The following is a 14,045-nucleotide window of genomic DNA, read 5'->3' on the forward strand; positions in this document are numbered from 1 at the left end:
AGGGCCTTGATCTTTAGGGGGCAGGACCACCAGCCAACACCTGCAGATTTGTTTTGTGTGTGGTCAGAAGGAACTTTTGACATTCAGTTCTGCTAGATCCAAACTGAATGAAGAAATGAACTTTTTTCTTTTTTCTTTTTTTTTTGTAAGAGGTAAGTAAAAGATTTCAATTTGATTCTTCTAGAGGGGAAAGTACTTGAAAGTAGGTCTTCATTTTGCAGTCATCACCCGCACGAATTCTTCATAGTTGACCTGTCCATCCCCATTAGTATCTGCTTCTCTGATCATTGCATCTACTTCTTCATCTGTGAGCTTTTCTCCTAAGGTTGTCATGACGTGGCGGAGCTCTGCCGTGCTGATGAAACCACTTCCATCCTTGTCAAAGACTCGGAACGCCTCACAGATATCTTCTGGGCTATCTGTGTCTTTTATTTTTCTAGCCATCATAGTCAAGAACTCCGGGAACTCAATAGTGCCGTTCCCATCGGCATCTACTTCGTTGATCATCTCCTGTAGTTCAGCTTCTGTTGGGTTCTTACCCAGTGACCTCATGGCCGTCCCCATCTCCTGTGTTGTGATGGTGCCATCACCATCTTTATCAAATAGGGAGAAAGCTTCCTTGAATTCAGCAACCTGTTCTTCGGTCAGCTGATCAGCCATGGCGCTAACGAAGGAAGGAAGAGCAGATCAGGCCAGGGTGGCTCCACCAACGCAGGGGATGTGACCGACTAGGTGCCTCCTCTGCTGCTGCTACAAGATTCCATTGTGCTGTTCTCAGGCGCCGCCCGATGGCGAGTAACGGCACCACGGACACGAGACTCCCAGCTCCACTCGTGGTTTATTCTTCTGACCCATATAAGTGTAGTATATTTGGGGAGATGTTTTCATGGAACGGTTATCAAAACAAAGCTTTAGGCAGAGCTACTCAGAAACTCTTTAGCAAAGAAGCAAAGCATCCGTGGCTTTTACAAGGATGAGTTCTACTGGGTGGCACACGGAGCTCTGGGTTGGGCCTAGAGAGGAAGAAGCAGTGGTAAGCCTAGGGATAGATTCTATTGGTGGAGGATGCAAACGTACATGGAATCTCTTTCACAGGAATAGATTCTGTTTGGTAAAGGTAAAGCCTAGCATTAGAGCCTAACAATGCTTAGGATGTTGAGGGTTCAGGAGGAGACTGGGTCCCCTAAATAAATAGCAAAGGGTCACCTGGTCACTTGACCACTTTCTCGCTGGCCTTCCAGGTGCGCAGGCATCATTCATTTCCTCCCTTTGAAGGAAGCAGGCGCGGGTAGTTGACGGTCCTGGGTTCTGTAACCTTCCTCTAAGCTGTGCTCCTACCCTTTTGTCCGTTTGTGTAGAGTGGAGAGTCTTGTTCATTTGCATAATGGAGGCTCTCTGAGCATCCACGGTTACACATAGTTCTAAATATAACTTTGTGCATCTCTTGTCTTGTGAGAACAGTATGCTCCACCCAGGAGGGTGTGTACTCCAGTGAGCTGTGGTACCCTCAGATCCATGCCACATTCCCTGAGATCCTGTACTGGAATGTGAGCTAGTGTTAGCCAGAATGGGAGTTTCCAGTCTGCCCTTATTCTAGTTGTTTGTTTGTTCTACAGATTTCTACATAGGAATTTATATAAGGACTTCCAGGGTTTACTCTCCTCCCTACTCTCCTGCCTCAACTCCTTCCTGAGATATGTGTTCATAGAAATCATTCAAGGAAACTGAAGAACAATAATCAGGCTTCTGTGACTTCTTTCAATCAGGGAAACTCTTTTTCCCTCTATCTATCTTCTTGAGGAAGGTCTGCATCCCATGTGTTCAGATCTGTCTGGGACACTGCCATCAAAGTTCAGTTTAAAACTACAGTAGTCTCTAAGATACATCCTACCAGGAGGCTAAAAAGAACAAAATACCAAACGGAAACAAAAAGGATCCAAGCAAGAGTAACATCATTTCACCATCCAATGGCTCCAGACAGGGCAAAGCTCAGAAAAGCCATGGTGGTGTATCCCAAGAGAGCCGGTATTGTATAGCCAGCATCTGGACATGAGGCTATTGGCTAAATATTATTTTTAAACTATTTTGAAATTGTCCTGATGTGTTGACCCAGAACCATCTCTTTTTGAGCAACAAGCAGAATCCCCTTTGGGCTGCATATCTAATGCCCTTGTGGTTTGAAAAGCAATTGCTACCAAAGATGCTGTCATTGTACATTGGCTACAGTCCTGGCTGAGGAATCTGGGCTCTGTTGATGGGACTGGCATAGGAGACCACTGAGGAGGTAGTGAATCCTTCTGGTCTGGCACAGCATCAGCAGTGATTTCAAGGCTAACAATAAATTTAATGAGATGGTCTACATGTTACAACGTGTCTCTATTCATGAAAAATTCAATGGCACCGTCAAGGCTGAGAATGGGAAGCTTGTCATCAATGGGAAGCCCATCACCATCTTCCAGGATTGAGATACCCCTAACATCAATGGGGTGATGCTGGTGCTGAGTATGTCGTGGAGTCTACTGGCGTCTTCACCATGGAGAAGTCTGGGGCCCTCTTGATGGGTGGGGTCAAAGGGTCATCATCTCTTCCCTTTGGCCAGTGTCTCCATGTTTGTGATGGGTGCGGACCATGAGAAATCTGAGAACTCACTCAAGATTGTCAGCATTGCATCCTGCACCACCAACTGCTTAGCTCTCTTGCTAAGGTCATTCTTGACAACTTTGGCATCCTGGATGGGCTCATGACTACAGTCCATGCCATTACCGCCTCTCAGAAGACTGTGGATATTTCCTCTGAAAAGCTGTGGCGTGATATTCACGGTGCAGCTCAGAACATCATCCCTGCTTCCACTGGTGTGGCCAAAGTTGTTGACAAGGTTAGTCCAGAGATGAAGCTCCCTGACATGGCCTCCTGTGGACCTACCCCCAATGTGTCCATTGTAGATCTGACATGCTGTCTGGAGAAATCTGCCAAGTATGATGACACCAAGAAGATGGTGAAGCACGCAGCCAAGGGTCCATTAAAGGGCATCCTGGGCTACACTGAGGACCAGGTTGTCTCTTGCGACGTCAACAACTACTCTTTCACTTTTGATGCTGGGGCTGACATTTCTCTCAATGACAACTTTGTGAAGCTCATTTCCTGGTATGACAATGAATATGGTGACAGCAACAGGGTGGTGGACCTCATGACCAACATGGCCTCTAAGGAGTAAGAAACCCTAGACCACCCACCCTCCATCCCAACAAGGTCACTGAGAGAAAGTGAGAGGTCCTCAGTTGCTGAAAAGCCCCATCCCAACTTTGCCCCCAACATGGAGCATCTCCCTCTGTATTTTCATCCCAGATCCCCATAATAACAAGAGGGACCTAGGCAGCCCTCCCTACTTTCTTAAATACCATCAATGAAGTTCCACTGCAGCCCCCCACCCCCCCCAAAAAGAGTGAGAGTGTTCCTTCATTCAGGGACTTCAAAGTCCAGTGAGGGACAAACCAGGAAGCAAGAATGTGATCTGACATGAGGAACGTGTCTCCATATTGGAATTCAGGACCAGTCACAGCTGAGTGGACACCTAAAGGATGAGTGGGTGCTGGACAAATTAAATTGAGAGAAAGAGCTCTCCAAGCAGATGCAGTAGCGCTGCCTTTCTCAGTGACCATCCATGAGAGCAGGCACTGCTGGCCAGCCCTGGGAGCCCCAGGGGACATTGTGACATGAGCAGGGTCACTGGAGAAGTCAGAGACAAGAGAAGCCAAGAGCCCAGATCAAGAAGCAGCGTGAGTTTAATCTTAATGATGAAAACCTTTTCATTATAGCGTCAATCACTCAGTCAGTAAGGCAGGACAGGAACATGTGTGAGTTCGCCTGAGAGCAGGGAGATTATATGAGATGCAGTTATAGTGAGAAAGCTGGGGGGAATTATAACCATGTAAGCCATGAACTGGGAATGAATAGAAGGAGAAAGCCAAAACTGCAAAAGAAGCAAAGACTCCAGAACCTGCCTGACCGGTTCAGGGCAGCAGAAGATGAGGATCTAACAGAGCAGGGAGACTTCTGCAGCGACTCTGCCTCATTTACTCTCAACAACACTGAGGTGAGGTGATGTGCGCTGGACAGATGAGCAGACTCAGAAGAGATGACTTGTCTGAGCTGATGCTAGGAAGACATCTATCTGATATTTAACCCAGGTCATCTAAACAGAATGGTCTGGTCACTTACTGTCACAGGTCTATATTAGGTATTAAAGTATCCAGGGGAAAATATAAGGAAGACGCATCTTAAGATATCAAGGCACAGTGTGGCGGTGCATGCCATAATCCTGAAACTCTGTGAGGCTGGACTCAGGCCAGAGCTACAGAGTGTGTTTCAGGAAAGTAATCAAACCTTACTTAAAGGTATAAGACTGTTTTCTGAGTCTGTACACAGAAGTTCATACGCATCCAAACATGCTGACGTTTGAATCACAGGGCAAAGGTGGGACAGTGGTTTGTTCGTCATGTAATGCCTGCAGCAGAGGAGGGAGGAGTCTTTGGAAGGAGTCCTGCTGACTCATGTGCACAGAGGACACTGGAGCACTTGCTGCATAATGAGAAATGGGTTCCTAGGAAGCACTCTTTTCTGGGTTTGCAGCAAATCTCAACGCAAAACTGAGAGAGATGTTGACTCTTCACCTCCTACTTCCTCCTTCACTGGGTCACTGCTTTCTGCTGCAGGTGGGACCCAGTGCCTGTCTCTAATTCAGAAACAGCAAACTGCTCTCCTTCCCCTTGGAGGCCAAAGTCATTCTCTCTGATCAGCAGCCACCTCGGGACTGCCGAGCCTCCACTGTGAACGAGGGCTGGGGCTGGAATGGGGAGGCTGCAGCCTGAGGCAGGATAATCTTTTGGGAACCAGACCTCCCCATTTGAAGAATAACAGCCTAAGAAACTTCCTTGGGCCGCCTTGAAGGACCAGAAGTGTTTGATGATTTATACTTCTTGTCCCCTACTCTTCCTCTGATCATACCTAAAGTTCACATTCATGCCCTGAAGACAGACTTGAGGTCATGGGACCCTTCGGACAATTCTCTACCCAAGGCGGCACACTGCTCAAATCTTTCTCTTTTTCATCATCAAGGGCCACTTTACATGGCTCTTTGGGGATAGGTAACAAATGGATGGGGGTGGTTGGATGATTAAGGCCTTTCTCTTAAAATGTAAAACATTGCACCACTTGTAGGCATAGTGAACTGTGCCCTGGTTATCCTTGTGTTATTCATATGTTCATTTCTCTGCCCTCATACCTTATTTCAACCCTGACACAGCATTGCAATGCTTATATCGAGAATGTCCAGTCTCAAGTGTGTGTAAACAATACTAATCATTTATTCTCTACCCTGTCAATAAATGCTGATCACAGAGAACAGGCCAAGACATCTGCCATTCAGGGGAAAGAGCAAGGGAGAAAGAGAAAGAGAGAGAGAGAGAGAGAGAGAGAGAGAGAGAGAGAGAGAGAGAGAGAGAGAGCGAGGAGTTTTACAGAAATTGGGCTGGAAGGGAGAAAGTCTAGCTTAGGGGTTAATATGATCCATTAAACTGCCCAGATAGTGAGGTGAAGCCTTAAAATAAATCTTGCTTTTTCATGTGGTTATTAGAAACTAACAAGGATAAAGTAATACAGTCGCCATAGTAACTTGCTGTTCCATTTATAGTGAAAAAAAAAAAAAACCCCATCTTACAACCTCTATTCTGTTTTCTAGCACCAACATGAACACTAGGTGAGACTGTAACTCTGCTACACCTGTTACATCCAGAGGGAAAATGATTCATATAATACTCCACCCTGTAACCTCCAGCTCTTACATTCTGTCTACATTCTGCAGTGTTCCCAGAGCCTTGACTTGGGTGAATTATCTGTGAGTCTTTTTTGAGCACCGGGTAACCATGGAAACCATGCTCACCTCAGCAGTCACTTTATCTCCCAGTGAGTCATTCCAGCAGCAGGCAGCATCCATGTAAGTTTTTCTCCATAACAAAGGCAGGCAGAAACAGTACTGGCAGCAATGCTCTGTGTGCCTGAGAAGCAGAAATGCTCAGAAGGTAACTAGACAAACTGATCACATTAATCTATTGGGAAAGACAACCACAGTTGTTTACCAAGTGGGTCCCTGTGAGTGTTCTAGCCTGAGGTTTTCCTACTGGCTTAGAGCACATGAAATGAATTTCTTCCTATGGAGAGGACCTTACATCCAACTGTAAATATATTGGCTGTTCCTATAGTCCACGCCATTCTTGTATCAGCTGGCACATCTTACCTGATATGTTGATAGTGTAGCACACGGGGTCCACAGTTCAGCTGGATTGCTGGGAACAATTCTCCTCCAGCAGTCAGAATAGATAGCATCTCTGGTGTTTTGAGTATCAGCCAGGAAAGAAGGAACTTCTAGCTTAGTCCCATTTTTCCCCTTGTCCTATACCCAAAGTATTTGGCACCTTTAGCAGTAAGAGCCTTCCATCTACTTATGGTATCCAACTGTATCAGAAATAGTCTTTATTGTTTTGGGGGGGCATTTGATACACCTCTGACCAACATTTCATAAGGAGTTAACTCGCTGCTAGCACTGGCGTTATCAATTAAAAATTACATGGCTTTTTGGCACTTCTTTTTCTGCCCAATGTTAAGATGCCTTTTTTTAAACTCTATTGTTTTTACTATTAATTTTAGATGTCTTTCCAATGATGTAAGACATTCAAAAGTGAAAACTGAAAGAATCATGTAACGAGATAATTTTTTTTAAAAAAGAAGCAAGATCTCTGGACACCCACTGGTGTCTATCCCAGCCAAGTGTGAGTTGATCTCAGGAGTTTGGTCACTTACTATGGCTTACATTAATCTGTGAGATATTATATGATGAGCTAGAGGTGAGACATGTAACAGCTCCAAGCATAGAGCTCAGGAGAGGAGAATGCTTCCTTGCCCACTGTGATCCATGTGTGCTGTTCTCACATTACCTTAGCACACACAAACCCCAGGCATTAACTAATGAGAATTTTAAGTTCTGGGTATAATCCCATCCTGTGGGATACAGGAACTGGAGGATACCATGTTCCTGATCAGCCTGACCCACTTAGCAAGACCCTGTCACAAAAACAAACAAACAAATAAATAAATAAGAGGAGATATCTTACAAAACCAAGCACAGTTCATGGCGTGCCTAAGCAGCAGCATTCTCTGGTGTTTATACAAGTAAATGGGAAACATGTCTACTTGCTTATGTTTACATAGACTCCTTCACATGTTTGCCACAGTGTATCAAGGACCCAAGCAAACAGCCTAAAGGAGGAGGTGTTATTTCATACACAGTTTCTGAGATTCTGCTCACAGCCCCTGTCTCTGCTGGTTCTGTGCTCATAGTCAGTGGTGAAAGCAGGTAGATGATGTGGCTGTGACCTCATGGTTGACAGGAAGCACAGCAGGCCAGAAGGGGCAGAGGGAATAGTCCACAAGGACACACCTTCAGTGATTTTGTCCTCCCACTAGGTATGGTCCACGTCCTCCTTTGTACCACCAGATAATGAATTCATCAAGGGATTAATCTACTCAACATATCAGAGCCTCAAAATCAGAGACTCTCTAGAAATGCCCTCACAGACACCCCCCTTCCCCGAGGTATCTATTTTCTAGTCTCTGAGGTATTCCTCAATCTTATTAAGAGGAAAACAGAGCAGAGGATCTCCAAAGCCATGGGATGATTTCAAGAATACAGTAATAAGAGCATTACACATCATCAAAATTGTGGTACCCATACCACAAACAGCTACCCCGAATTGGGTGAAGGCCTGGGAGGGTTTAAAAGAAAGACACAACTCAAGTATTTGTGTTACCAGAAATGCTTTACTCCATCTCCAACTCCAAGTTCAACTGCAACTCCAGATATATACACTTGCAAAGGTAGTTACAAAGACAGTATGCAAATTCCCTAGCTGCTGGGTAGAGGAGTCACCCCTCAGGGTGAAGTCTGTAACCTGAGGTAGGAACATGAACTGGTATGGGGTTATCTTGTGACTGGGCATTAGTATTACAAAGGAAGGTGTGTTTTCCCAAAGTCAAGGCATGCAAGCAGACAGTTCAGCTAACCCTTAGCAGATGTGGGGTTAACATAATTCCCAATATTTCTCTTAAAATCATTTTTTAAATAGGTTTCTGTTTTAGGCACGCATGTATTTCAGCATTTGTCTTACCCATCTTTGATGAGCTCACACAGGGTCCAGTGGACTCTCTGTCTTAGGTCGACATGCATCCCCTCCCTTGAGTTTTTCGTTCTCTGGACACCTAATTTATTCACACTCCATTGAGCTCGAACTGTTGGTTGCTTACTGCTAGTCTGTCAGCTGACAGCTTGGCTTCAGGCTTGTCTTTTGTCTACGGGACATAGGAGATGGTACACGCCAAAGCTGCTTTAAGAGCTCTACCCTCAAAGCTAATACTAGCCCATTCTTAAGAGCCTCTTGAACCACAATGAATTGTTTTTGTAACAGTACCAAGTTAATTCAAATTTAACATTTTTATTTGAATGCATATCTAATTGAATGAAAGGTTTCAGATTACCTTAAGTGGAGGGGGCCTCAGCCACTTAGTGAAAATTCCACTGAGTAGCTGTGGCAATAAGGTAGAAAGTAACAATCTCAAAAAAAAAACTGCAGCTACAAAGGCAGCTTCTGAAACAGCACTAATAATGGCTTCGGTCCAAATCCTCCTGGTGCAGGCGAGAATCAGGTGATTTTCTCCATACGCTCCACAGGCACTTGTACCGGTACAGATTTTGGGGTCCTTGTCACCTCTGTAAGTTCCACTACAACTGCAGCTTTTCTGACAACATTCCTGTTGAGAACAATTGAAACTATCCCCCTTGTTAATCACAATGGTGCTACTCAGTCGGTTTCACTGGGTGGACAAAACACTCAGGAACCCAGACAGGTGATTCCAGAGGAAAGACAAAATCAGGGCCTTGGACCCTAGTCAAAATAGGATCTGGTCTCTACCAAATGTGGGAGGCAAGATCTTTCCATCACACCATTCCCTGCTGTTCTGGGCACGCCCTCCAATGCCAATCAGTGGCAGAGTGGCCTTCAGAATTTGCAGTCAAAAATTTCTTAAATATATAAAATTAAGGATAAATGCGCATGATTGGAGATATGTTCCCCCATTTTTATTTTACACAAATACATCTTTTTGGTGTAATGAGTACTTTCGATGATTGCTCGTCCTAGAGGATTATAAGGGATTCTAGTCTTATGAATTATAGCATAATCTGAGCAAAATTGTTCAATCTCTTTACTAGTACAGGCAGGACCATTATCTGTTTTAATTTTCTTGGGAACATTCATATATGCAAAGGCTTGCAAGCAGTGATTTTTGACATCTTTTAATTTCTTACCACTACATGCAGATATATATCATTTCTGAATAATTGTCAATTGAAACATGCACAAATTATAATTTCCCAAAAGAAGGCACATGTGTAACATATTGCCAAACATCACTGGGAGTCAGTCCCCTAAGTTCAGGTCCAAAATTAGGAGCAGAAATGAATTCTGCACACATGGGATATTGAGTGACTATGGGTAGAGATTGCTACTTTGTAATTTTACAAAGAAATCTTAAGGATCCTGCATTCAAATTATCCACATTAGATTTTTCTATAACAATCGCAAGAGAGCAACTGTACACCTCTGCAAGTCGATTTCCCCATGATAGAAGTACTGGAAGGCAGTATGGGCTCTAATGTGCCCTACAAATATAGGAAAGTTTCTTTGCTAAATCAAGGTCTGTAATATCAATGACTGATAAATAAATGCTGTCACAGAGGCAATATAAGCACCAGTTTCCAAAGGTGACAAAATTTGAGCAACATAGATTCTATCAGTGTAAATATGTAGGGTTTCTTCAGGAAACCTCTTCAAAGAAAAGTTGCATAGCCATAATTTCAGACACTGAGCAGATTTAACTGCTACTTGATAGGTTTCATGAATCTCTTCAGATAATACAGAAGCAAAGCCATAGAAGATCCATCTGTAAAAACTAACCTGAAATGGGGAAGAGGGATAGAGGAAACCACCTTAGGAAACATAATGGGATGCTCTTTAAAAAAAGAAAACAGAGCCAAGTGTTTAGCAGGATAATGATTATCAAGTTCACTAATAGTATTGCATAAAAGTAGATCCCAATCTTTATGGGTTTGTGCTAAAAAGCTTACTTACTCTTTAGTATAAAGGATAACAATAACTTCTGGTTCTTTCCCAAAGGTCTGCACTGATAATTTTGTGCTTTAAATTATTAAATTAATAACAACTTAGGGTACGAAACAACAATTATCAAAGGTGAGGCTAGTAAACATACCCATAAAATAGATTCTTGCTGCCAAAATACTCTTGTTGGGGTATGATCACATGAAAATACTAATAATTGTAAAGGCATTGAACAATCTACACAATTTAAATGAGCACCTTCCAGTGCTTCTTTGACCTTTCATAAACAATCTCTGGCTTCAGCAGCAAGTTGTCTATCAGATATAGGATCAGTGTTACTCTTAAGAACACCAAACAGAGGGCCCAAGTGTCCAGAAGATACACTTTTAGTTGCTTCTCCAGTTAAAGCAGTTGCAACTAGACAGCCTGAAAAGGTGTTAATATTTAAATAAATATTTTAATTTTCTAAATCAGAAATGTGAGTAATATCCCTTTTCCATAATTGGTTAGGTACAAGTCCTTGAGGGTGAACACTATTATGTGTTATAGGAAGAAAATGAGAACATTCAGTACAAATCTTTACAATTTGACATGCACATTCCTTAGAAATATTAAATTGTTGTCTCAGGCCATTACTATTTTCATGGCAAAGAATAATATTATAATCTGCCTGGTATACAAATCGGCTGTGGCATTACCTTTACTAAGGGATCCAGGCAACCCAGTATCTCTTAAATACCCTATGAAATATAAAACAATAAGTTCTCTCAAGTTAAGTTGTATTTGTATAAACAATTGCAAAACTCAAGAATTAGCAGTATCTAAAAATAGAACAATTACAAGCAATTGCAAACCATAAGCTATATGTTGGCTCTCAGTATATAAATTTAAAGTTCAACTAATCTTTTAACATTTCAAAACAGTGGCTACAGCACATAATCTCATAATATTTGCTGCAGAATCTCATAATCTCATAATCTTTGAGGCAGAAACTCATAATCTCATAATCTTTGAGGCAGAAACTCAGGAGAATGAACATGTGATCCAATTGTATATACTGCTTTCCAATAGATGAACCCTCTATAAATACAACAATTGCATTATCTATGGGCTGCATGCATGAATTTCAGGAAATATAAAAGCATGCATAGAGAAAAGAACTTTAACAACTTGTCTTTCAGATAATGATTTATCAATTTTGCCTGAAAAGTTTGCACATGCAATAAGCCAAACTTCAGTACTTAGCAATAGCCAATTTAATTGCTGCTTGGAATAAGGAACAAATATTTCATCAGGTTGAGACATTCCCTTTAAAAAAATACCTTGTACCATACAGTTCTGTATTAACACAGCAAAGGATGTTAAAACTTTACTTAAAGAAGAAGAAAGGTGAATTCACATTAATGGTTCCTTTTGCCAAAATGACTGCTGTGTGTGTAAGGCAAAAATACAGACAGCCAACAATTGATCATAATCTAGATAATATCTGCTGTTAACTAATTGCTTCTCCAATATTTTCTGCAAAACCCTTCACCTCTCAGTTAACTGCTGAGGAGACTAGGATTTGCATCTCTTGAGAACAGACAGAGGTTTGAGACTTCCCGTGGGAAGCTTAAGGCAAGCTAAAATCTGATGATTTTTGAAAATCACATTAAATAAGTAAATTGTCTTTGTGAATTTTCTGTGCCACAATCTGACTAGGATGACTGATAACCAAATTATTTGGCTCCTTTTCTGGAGCCAAAATAGTAATGCAAAATCTCTAGCTAACAAAGCATCTACAGTAAACATTGAGGATTTTAAGTCCCAACCTCCGAGCAGAAGCAGAACAATACAATACCATCCTTGATTCGCCCACTGCAGATTTTTTTTTTTTATATATAACCTTAGTTGTCCTGAAACTCACTGTGTGGACCAGGCTGGCCTCTGCCTCCTTGGGTCTGGGATTAAAGATTTACAGCTCCACACACTGCACAAATTTTGTTTTAAATCTATTTTCAAGGTAAGCATAAAATAAGAGAGATATTATCTTTTGTGAATCTTCCTTTATCTCCTCTTTTATAGAAATACCATTGTCTTTTTGTCCTTCTAGCTTCCAAAAAATGCCACTGTGCCTTCCTCTGTAGGAAATGCCTTTGGTAAGGGAATGCTCACTGTTCAAAGGCACATACCACACCACTGTTAGCCAAAAATCCTTCTGAAGGGTTTCTTGTAAGCTGATGGCTAGGATCCAGTCCTTAAGGAATCTGGCTATCCCAGGCTGTGGTCCTCAGTAGGCAGAAAGACTCAAGAGAACAGGGTATTGTTTGCAGCATGAAGGCAGAGTGAGATAAAGGGGGGAAGTCATTGTAAATGATGTATGTGGTCTGTCTGTCAGGCACGCCCCCAGACACACACACACACACACACACACACACACACACACACACACACACACACACCATTTTAAAAATCCATTTGTCCAGAGAGATGGTTCAACAGTTAAGAACACTGACTGCTCTTGCAGTTGGACCAGGGTTTGATTTCTAGCACCACAGTTGTTAACATCCATCTATAACTCTATTTCCAGGAATTCATTTCCCTTTTCTATCTTCTGCTGATCCCACTCATATATATTGTGAATATATCATGTAGGAAAAACATTGATACATGGAAAATAAAAAATAAAAAATATAAAATATCTGCATAAGAGAAGAAAGACAGGATTGTCTGAGTCTGACTTATCCCAGTTGACAGGATAATTTTCACTCTTCCTCACTTTCCTCAAATGTCAACATTTCATTTTCCATATGGTTGGTAAAGTTCTGCTGTGCATGTTTGATCCACTGTCTTTATCCATCTGGTGCTCTTAGACATCAGGGTGAACCCTTCCTGACTCTCTACATAGGTCAACAGTAGTTATTGCTGAGCTGAGCAAGTATCTCTGTAGTGTGTCCTCAGGGCACAGACACGGGCACACACTAGCTGGGGAATAGAGTTTGCCTGACTTCACTTCTTTCTGTTGCCCACAGTGCTTCCACAAGTGGGCATTCCCACAAGTGGTGAGCACAAGTCCCCCTCTCCCTTCACCATTATCCTCAAACCCTGACAGCAGTAGTATTTGCAGCTTCTTTCCTTCTAACAGGGCTGCCGACTGGGAAAAATTACAGAAGGGAAATGTAATTAAGACAACCTTGAGGATCTCTGAGTTGGATGCCAGCCTGACTACAGAGTGAGTTCCAGGACAACCAGGACGACATAGAGACCCTGTTCCAAAAACAAAACAAAGCAAATAAAAACCACAGACAAAGTAGCTCCTCACACTCAACAGCTTACAGTACATCCCAGCCCAGTCAGCATGGCTGCATCAAGAAAACACTGACCACAAATGCTGGCAAGGATCCAGGGAAAACCTAACCCTTGTTTCCTACAGGCAGGAGTGTTGGCTGGTGTGGTCACATAGAATTCAGTGTGGCAGTTTCTCCACCATCTACCATCTACTGTCCAGCATGTGCCCCTTCATCAGTAGATGACTCGAGGGTGAATATGGGACACATTTGCAGGATGAAGTTGCATTCAGGTGGAAAGAAGCCAACTTTACAAGACGTAGTTGGTCCTGGACAATAGCTTACATGAAGTTTTCTATGCCCAGTGTGACAAGGGTCATGTGCTCTCTGAGATGGACACCTTAGCATCTCTTGTTAAGTGTGAGGATTTAGGTTATTCCATGTGAGTAGACAAGAAGAGACAGAAAACGGTCACCAGAAAACAAGGCTTTGAGGGTGAGAGTGCTATAAAGGTCCCTGTCCCAGGAGCGTGCCATTGTCAACAGTGCACTTC

General features: G+C 42.6%; 2 protein-coding genes across 2 annotated transcripts; one reads left to right on the forward strand and one right to left on the reverse strand.

Moving 5' to 3' along the window:
* Nucleotides 1–210: 210 nt before the first annotated feature.
* Nucleotides 211–709, reverse strand: LOC308427834 (uncharacterized protein; the record flags this gene model as incomplete). The annotated part of the gene is made up of 1 exon (XM_080926065.1): nucleotides 211–709. The coding sequence occupies exon 1, from the start codon at nucleotides 658–660 to the stop codon at nucleotides 211–213; it is 450 nt and encodes a 149-aa protein (XP_080782191.1). The 5' UTR covers nucleotides 661–709.
* Nucleotides 710–2,740: 2,031 nt separating this feature from the next.
* Nucleotides 2,741–3,607, forward strand: LOC308428064 (glyceraldehyde-3-phosphate dehydrogenase-like; the record flags this gene model as incomplete). The annotated part of the gene is made up of 2 exons (XM_080926336.1): nucleotides 2,741–3,127; nucleotides 3,548–3,607. 2 exons carry the CDS (start codon nucleotides 2,741–2,743, stop codon nucleotides 3,605–3,607), a joined length of 447 nt encoding a protein of 148 aa, XP_080782462.1.
* Between the last annotated feature and the right edge of the window lie 10,438 nt (nucleotides 3,608–14,045).

Source organism: Micromys minutus, assembly GCF_963924665.1.
Source record: "Micromys minutus genome assembly, chromosome: 12".
NCBI classification, from domain to species: domain Eukaryota; kingdom Metazoa; phylum Chordata; class Mammalia; order Rodentia; family Muridae; genus Micromys; species Micromys minutus.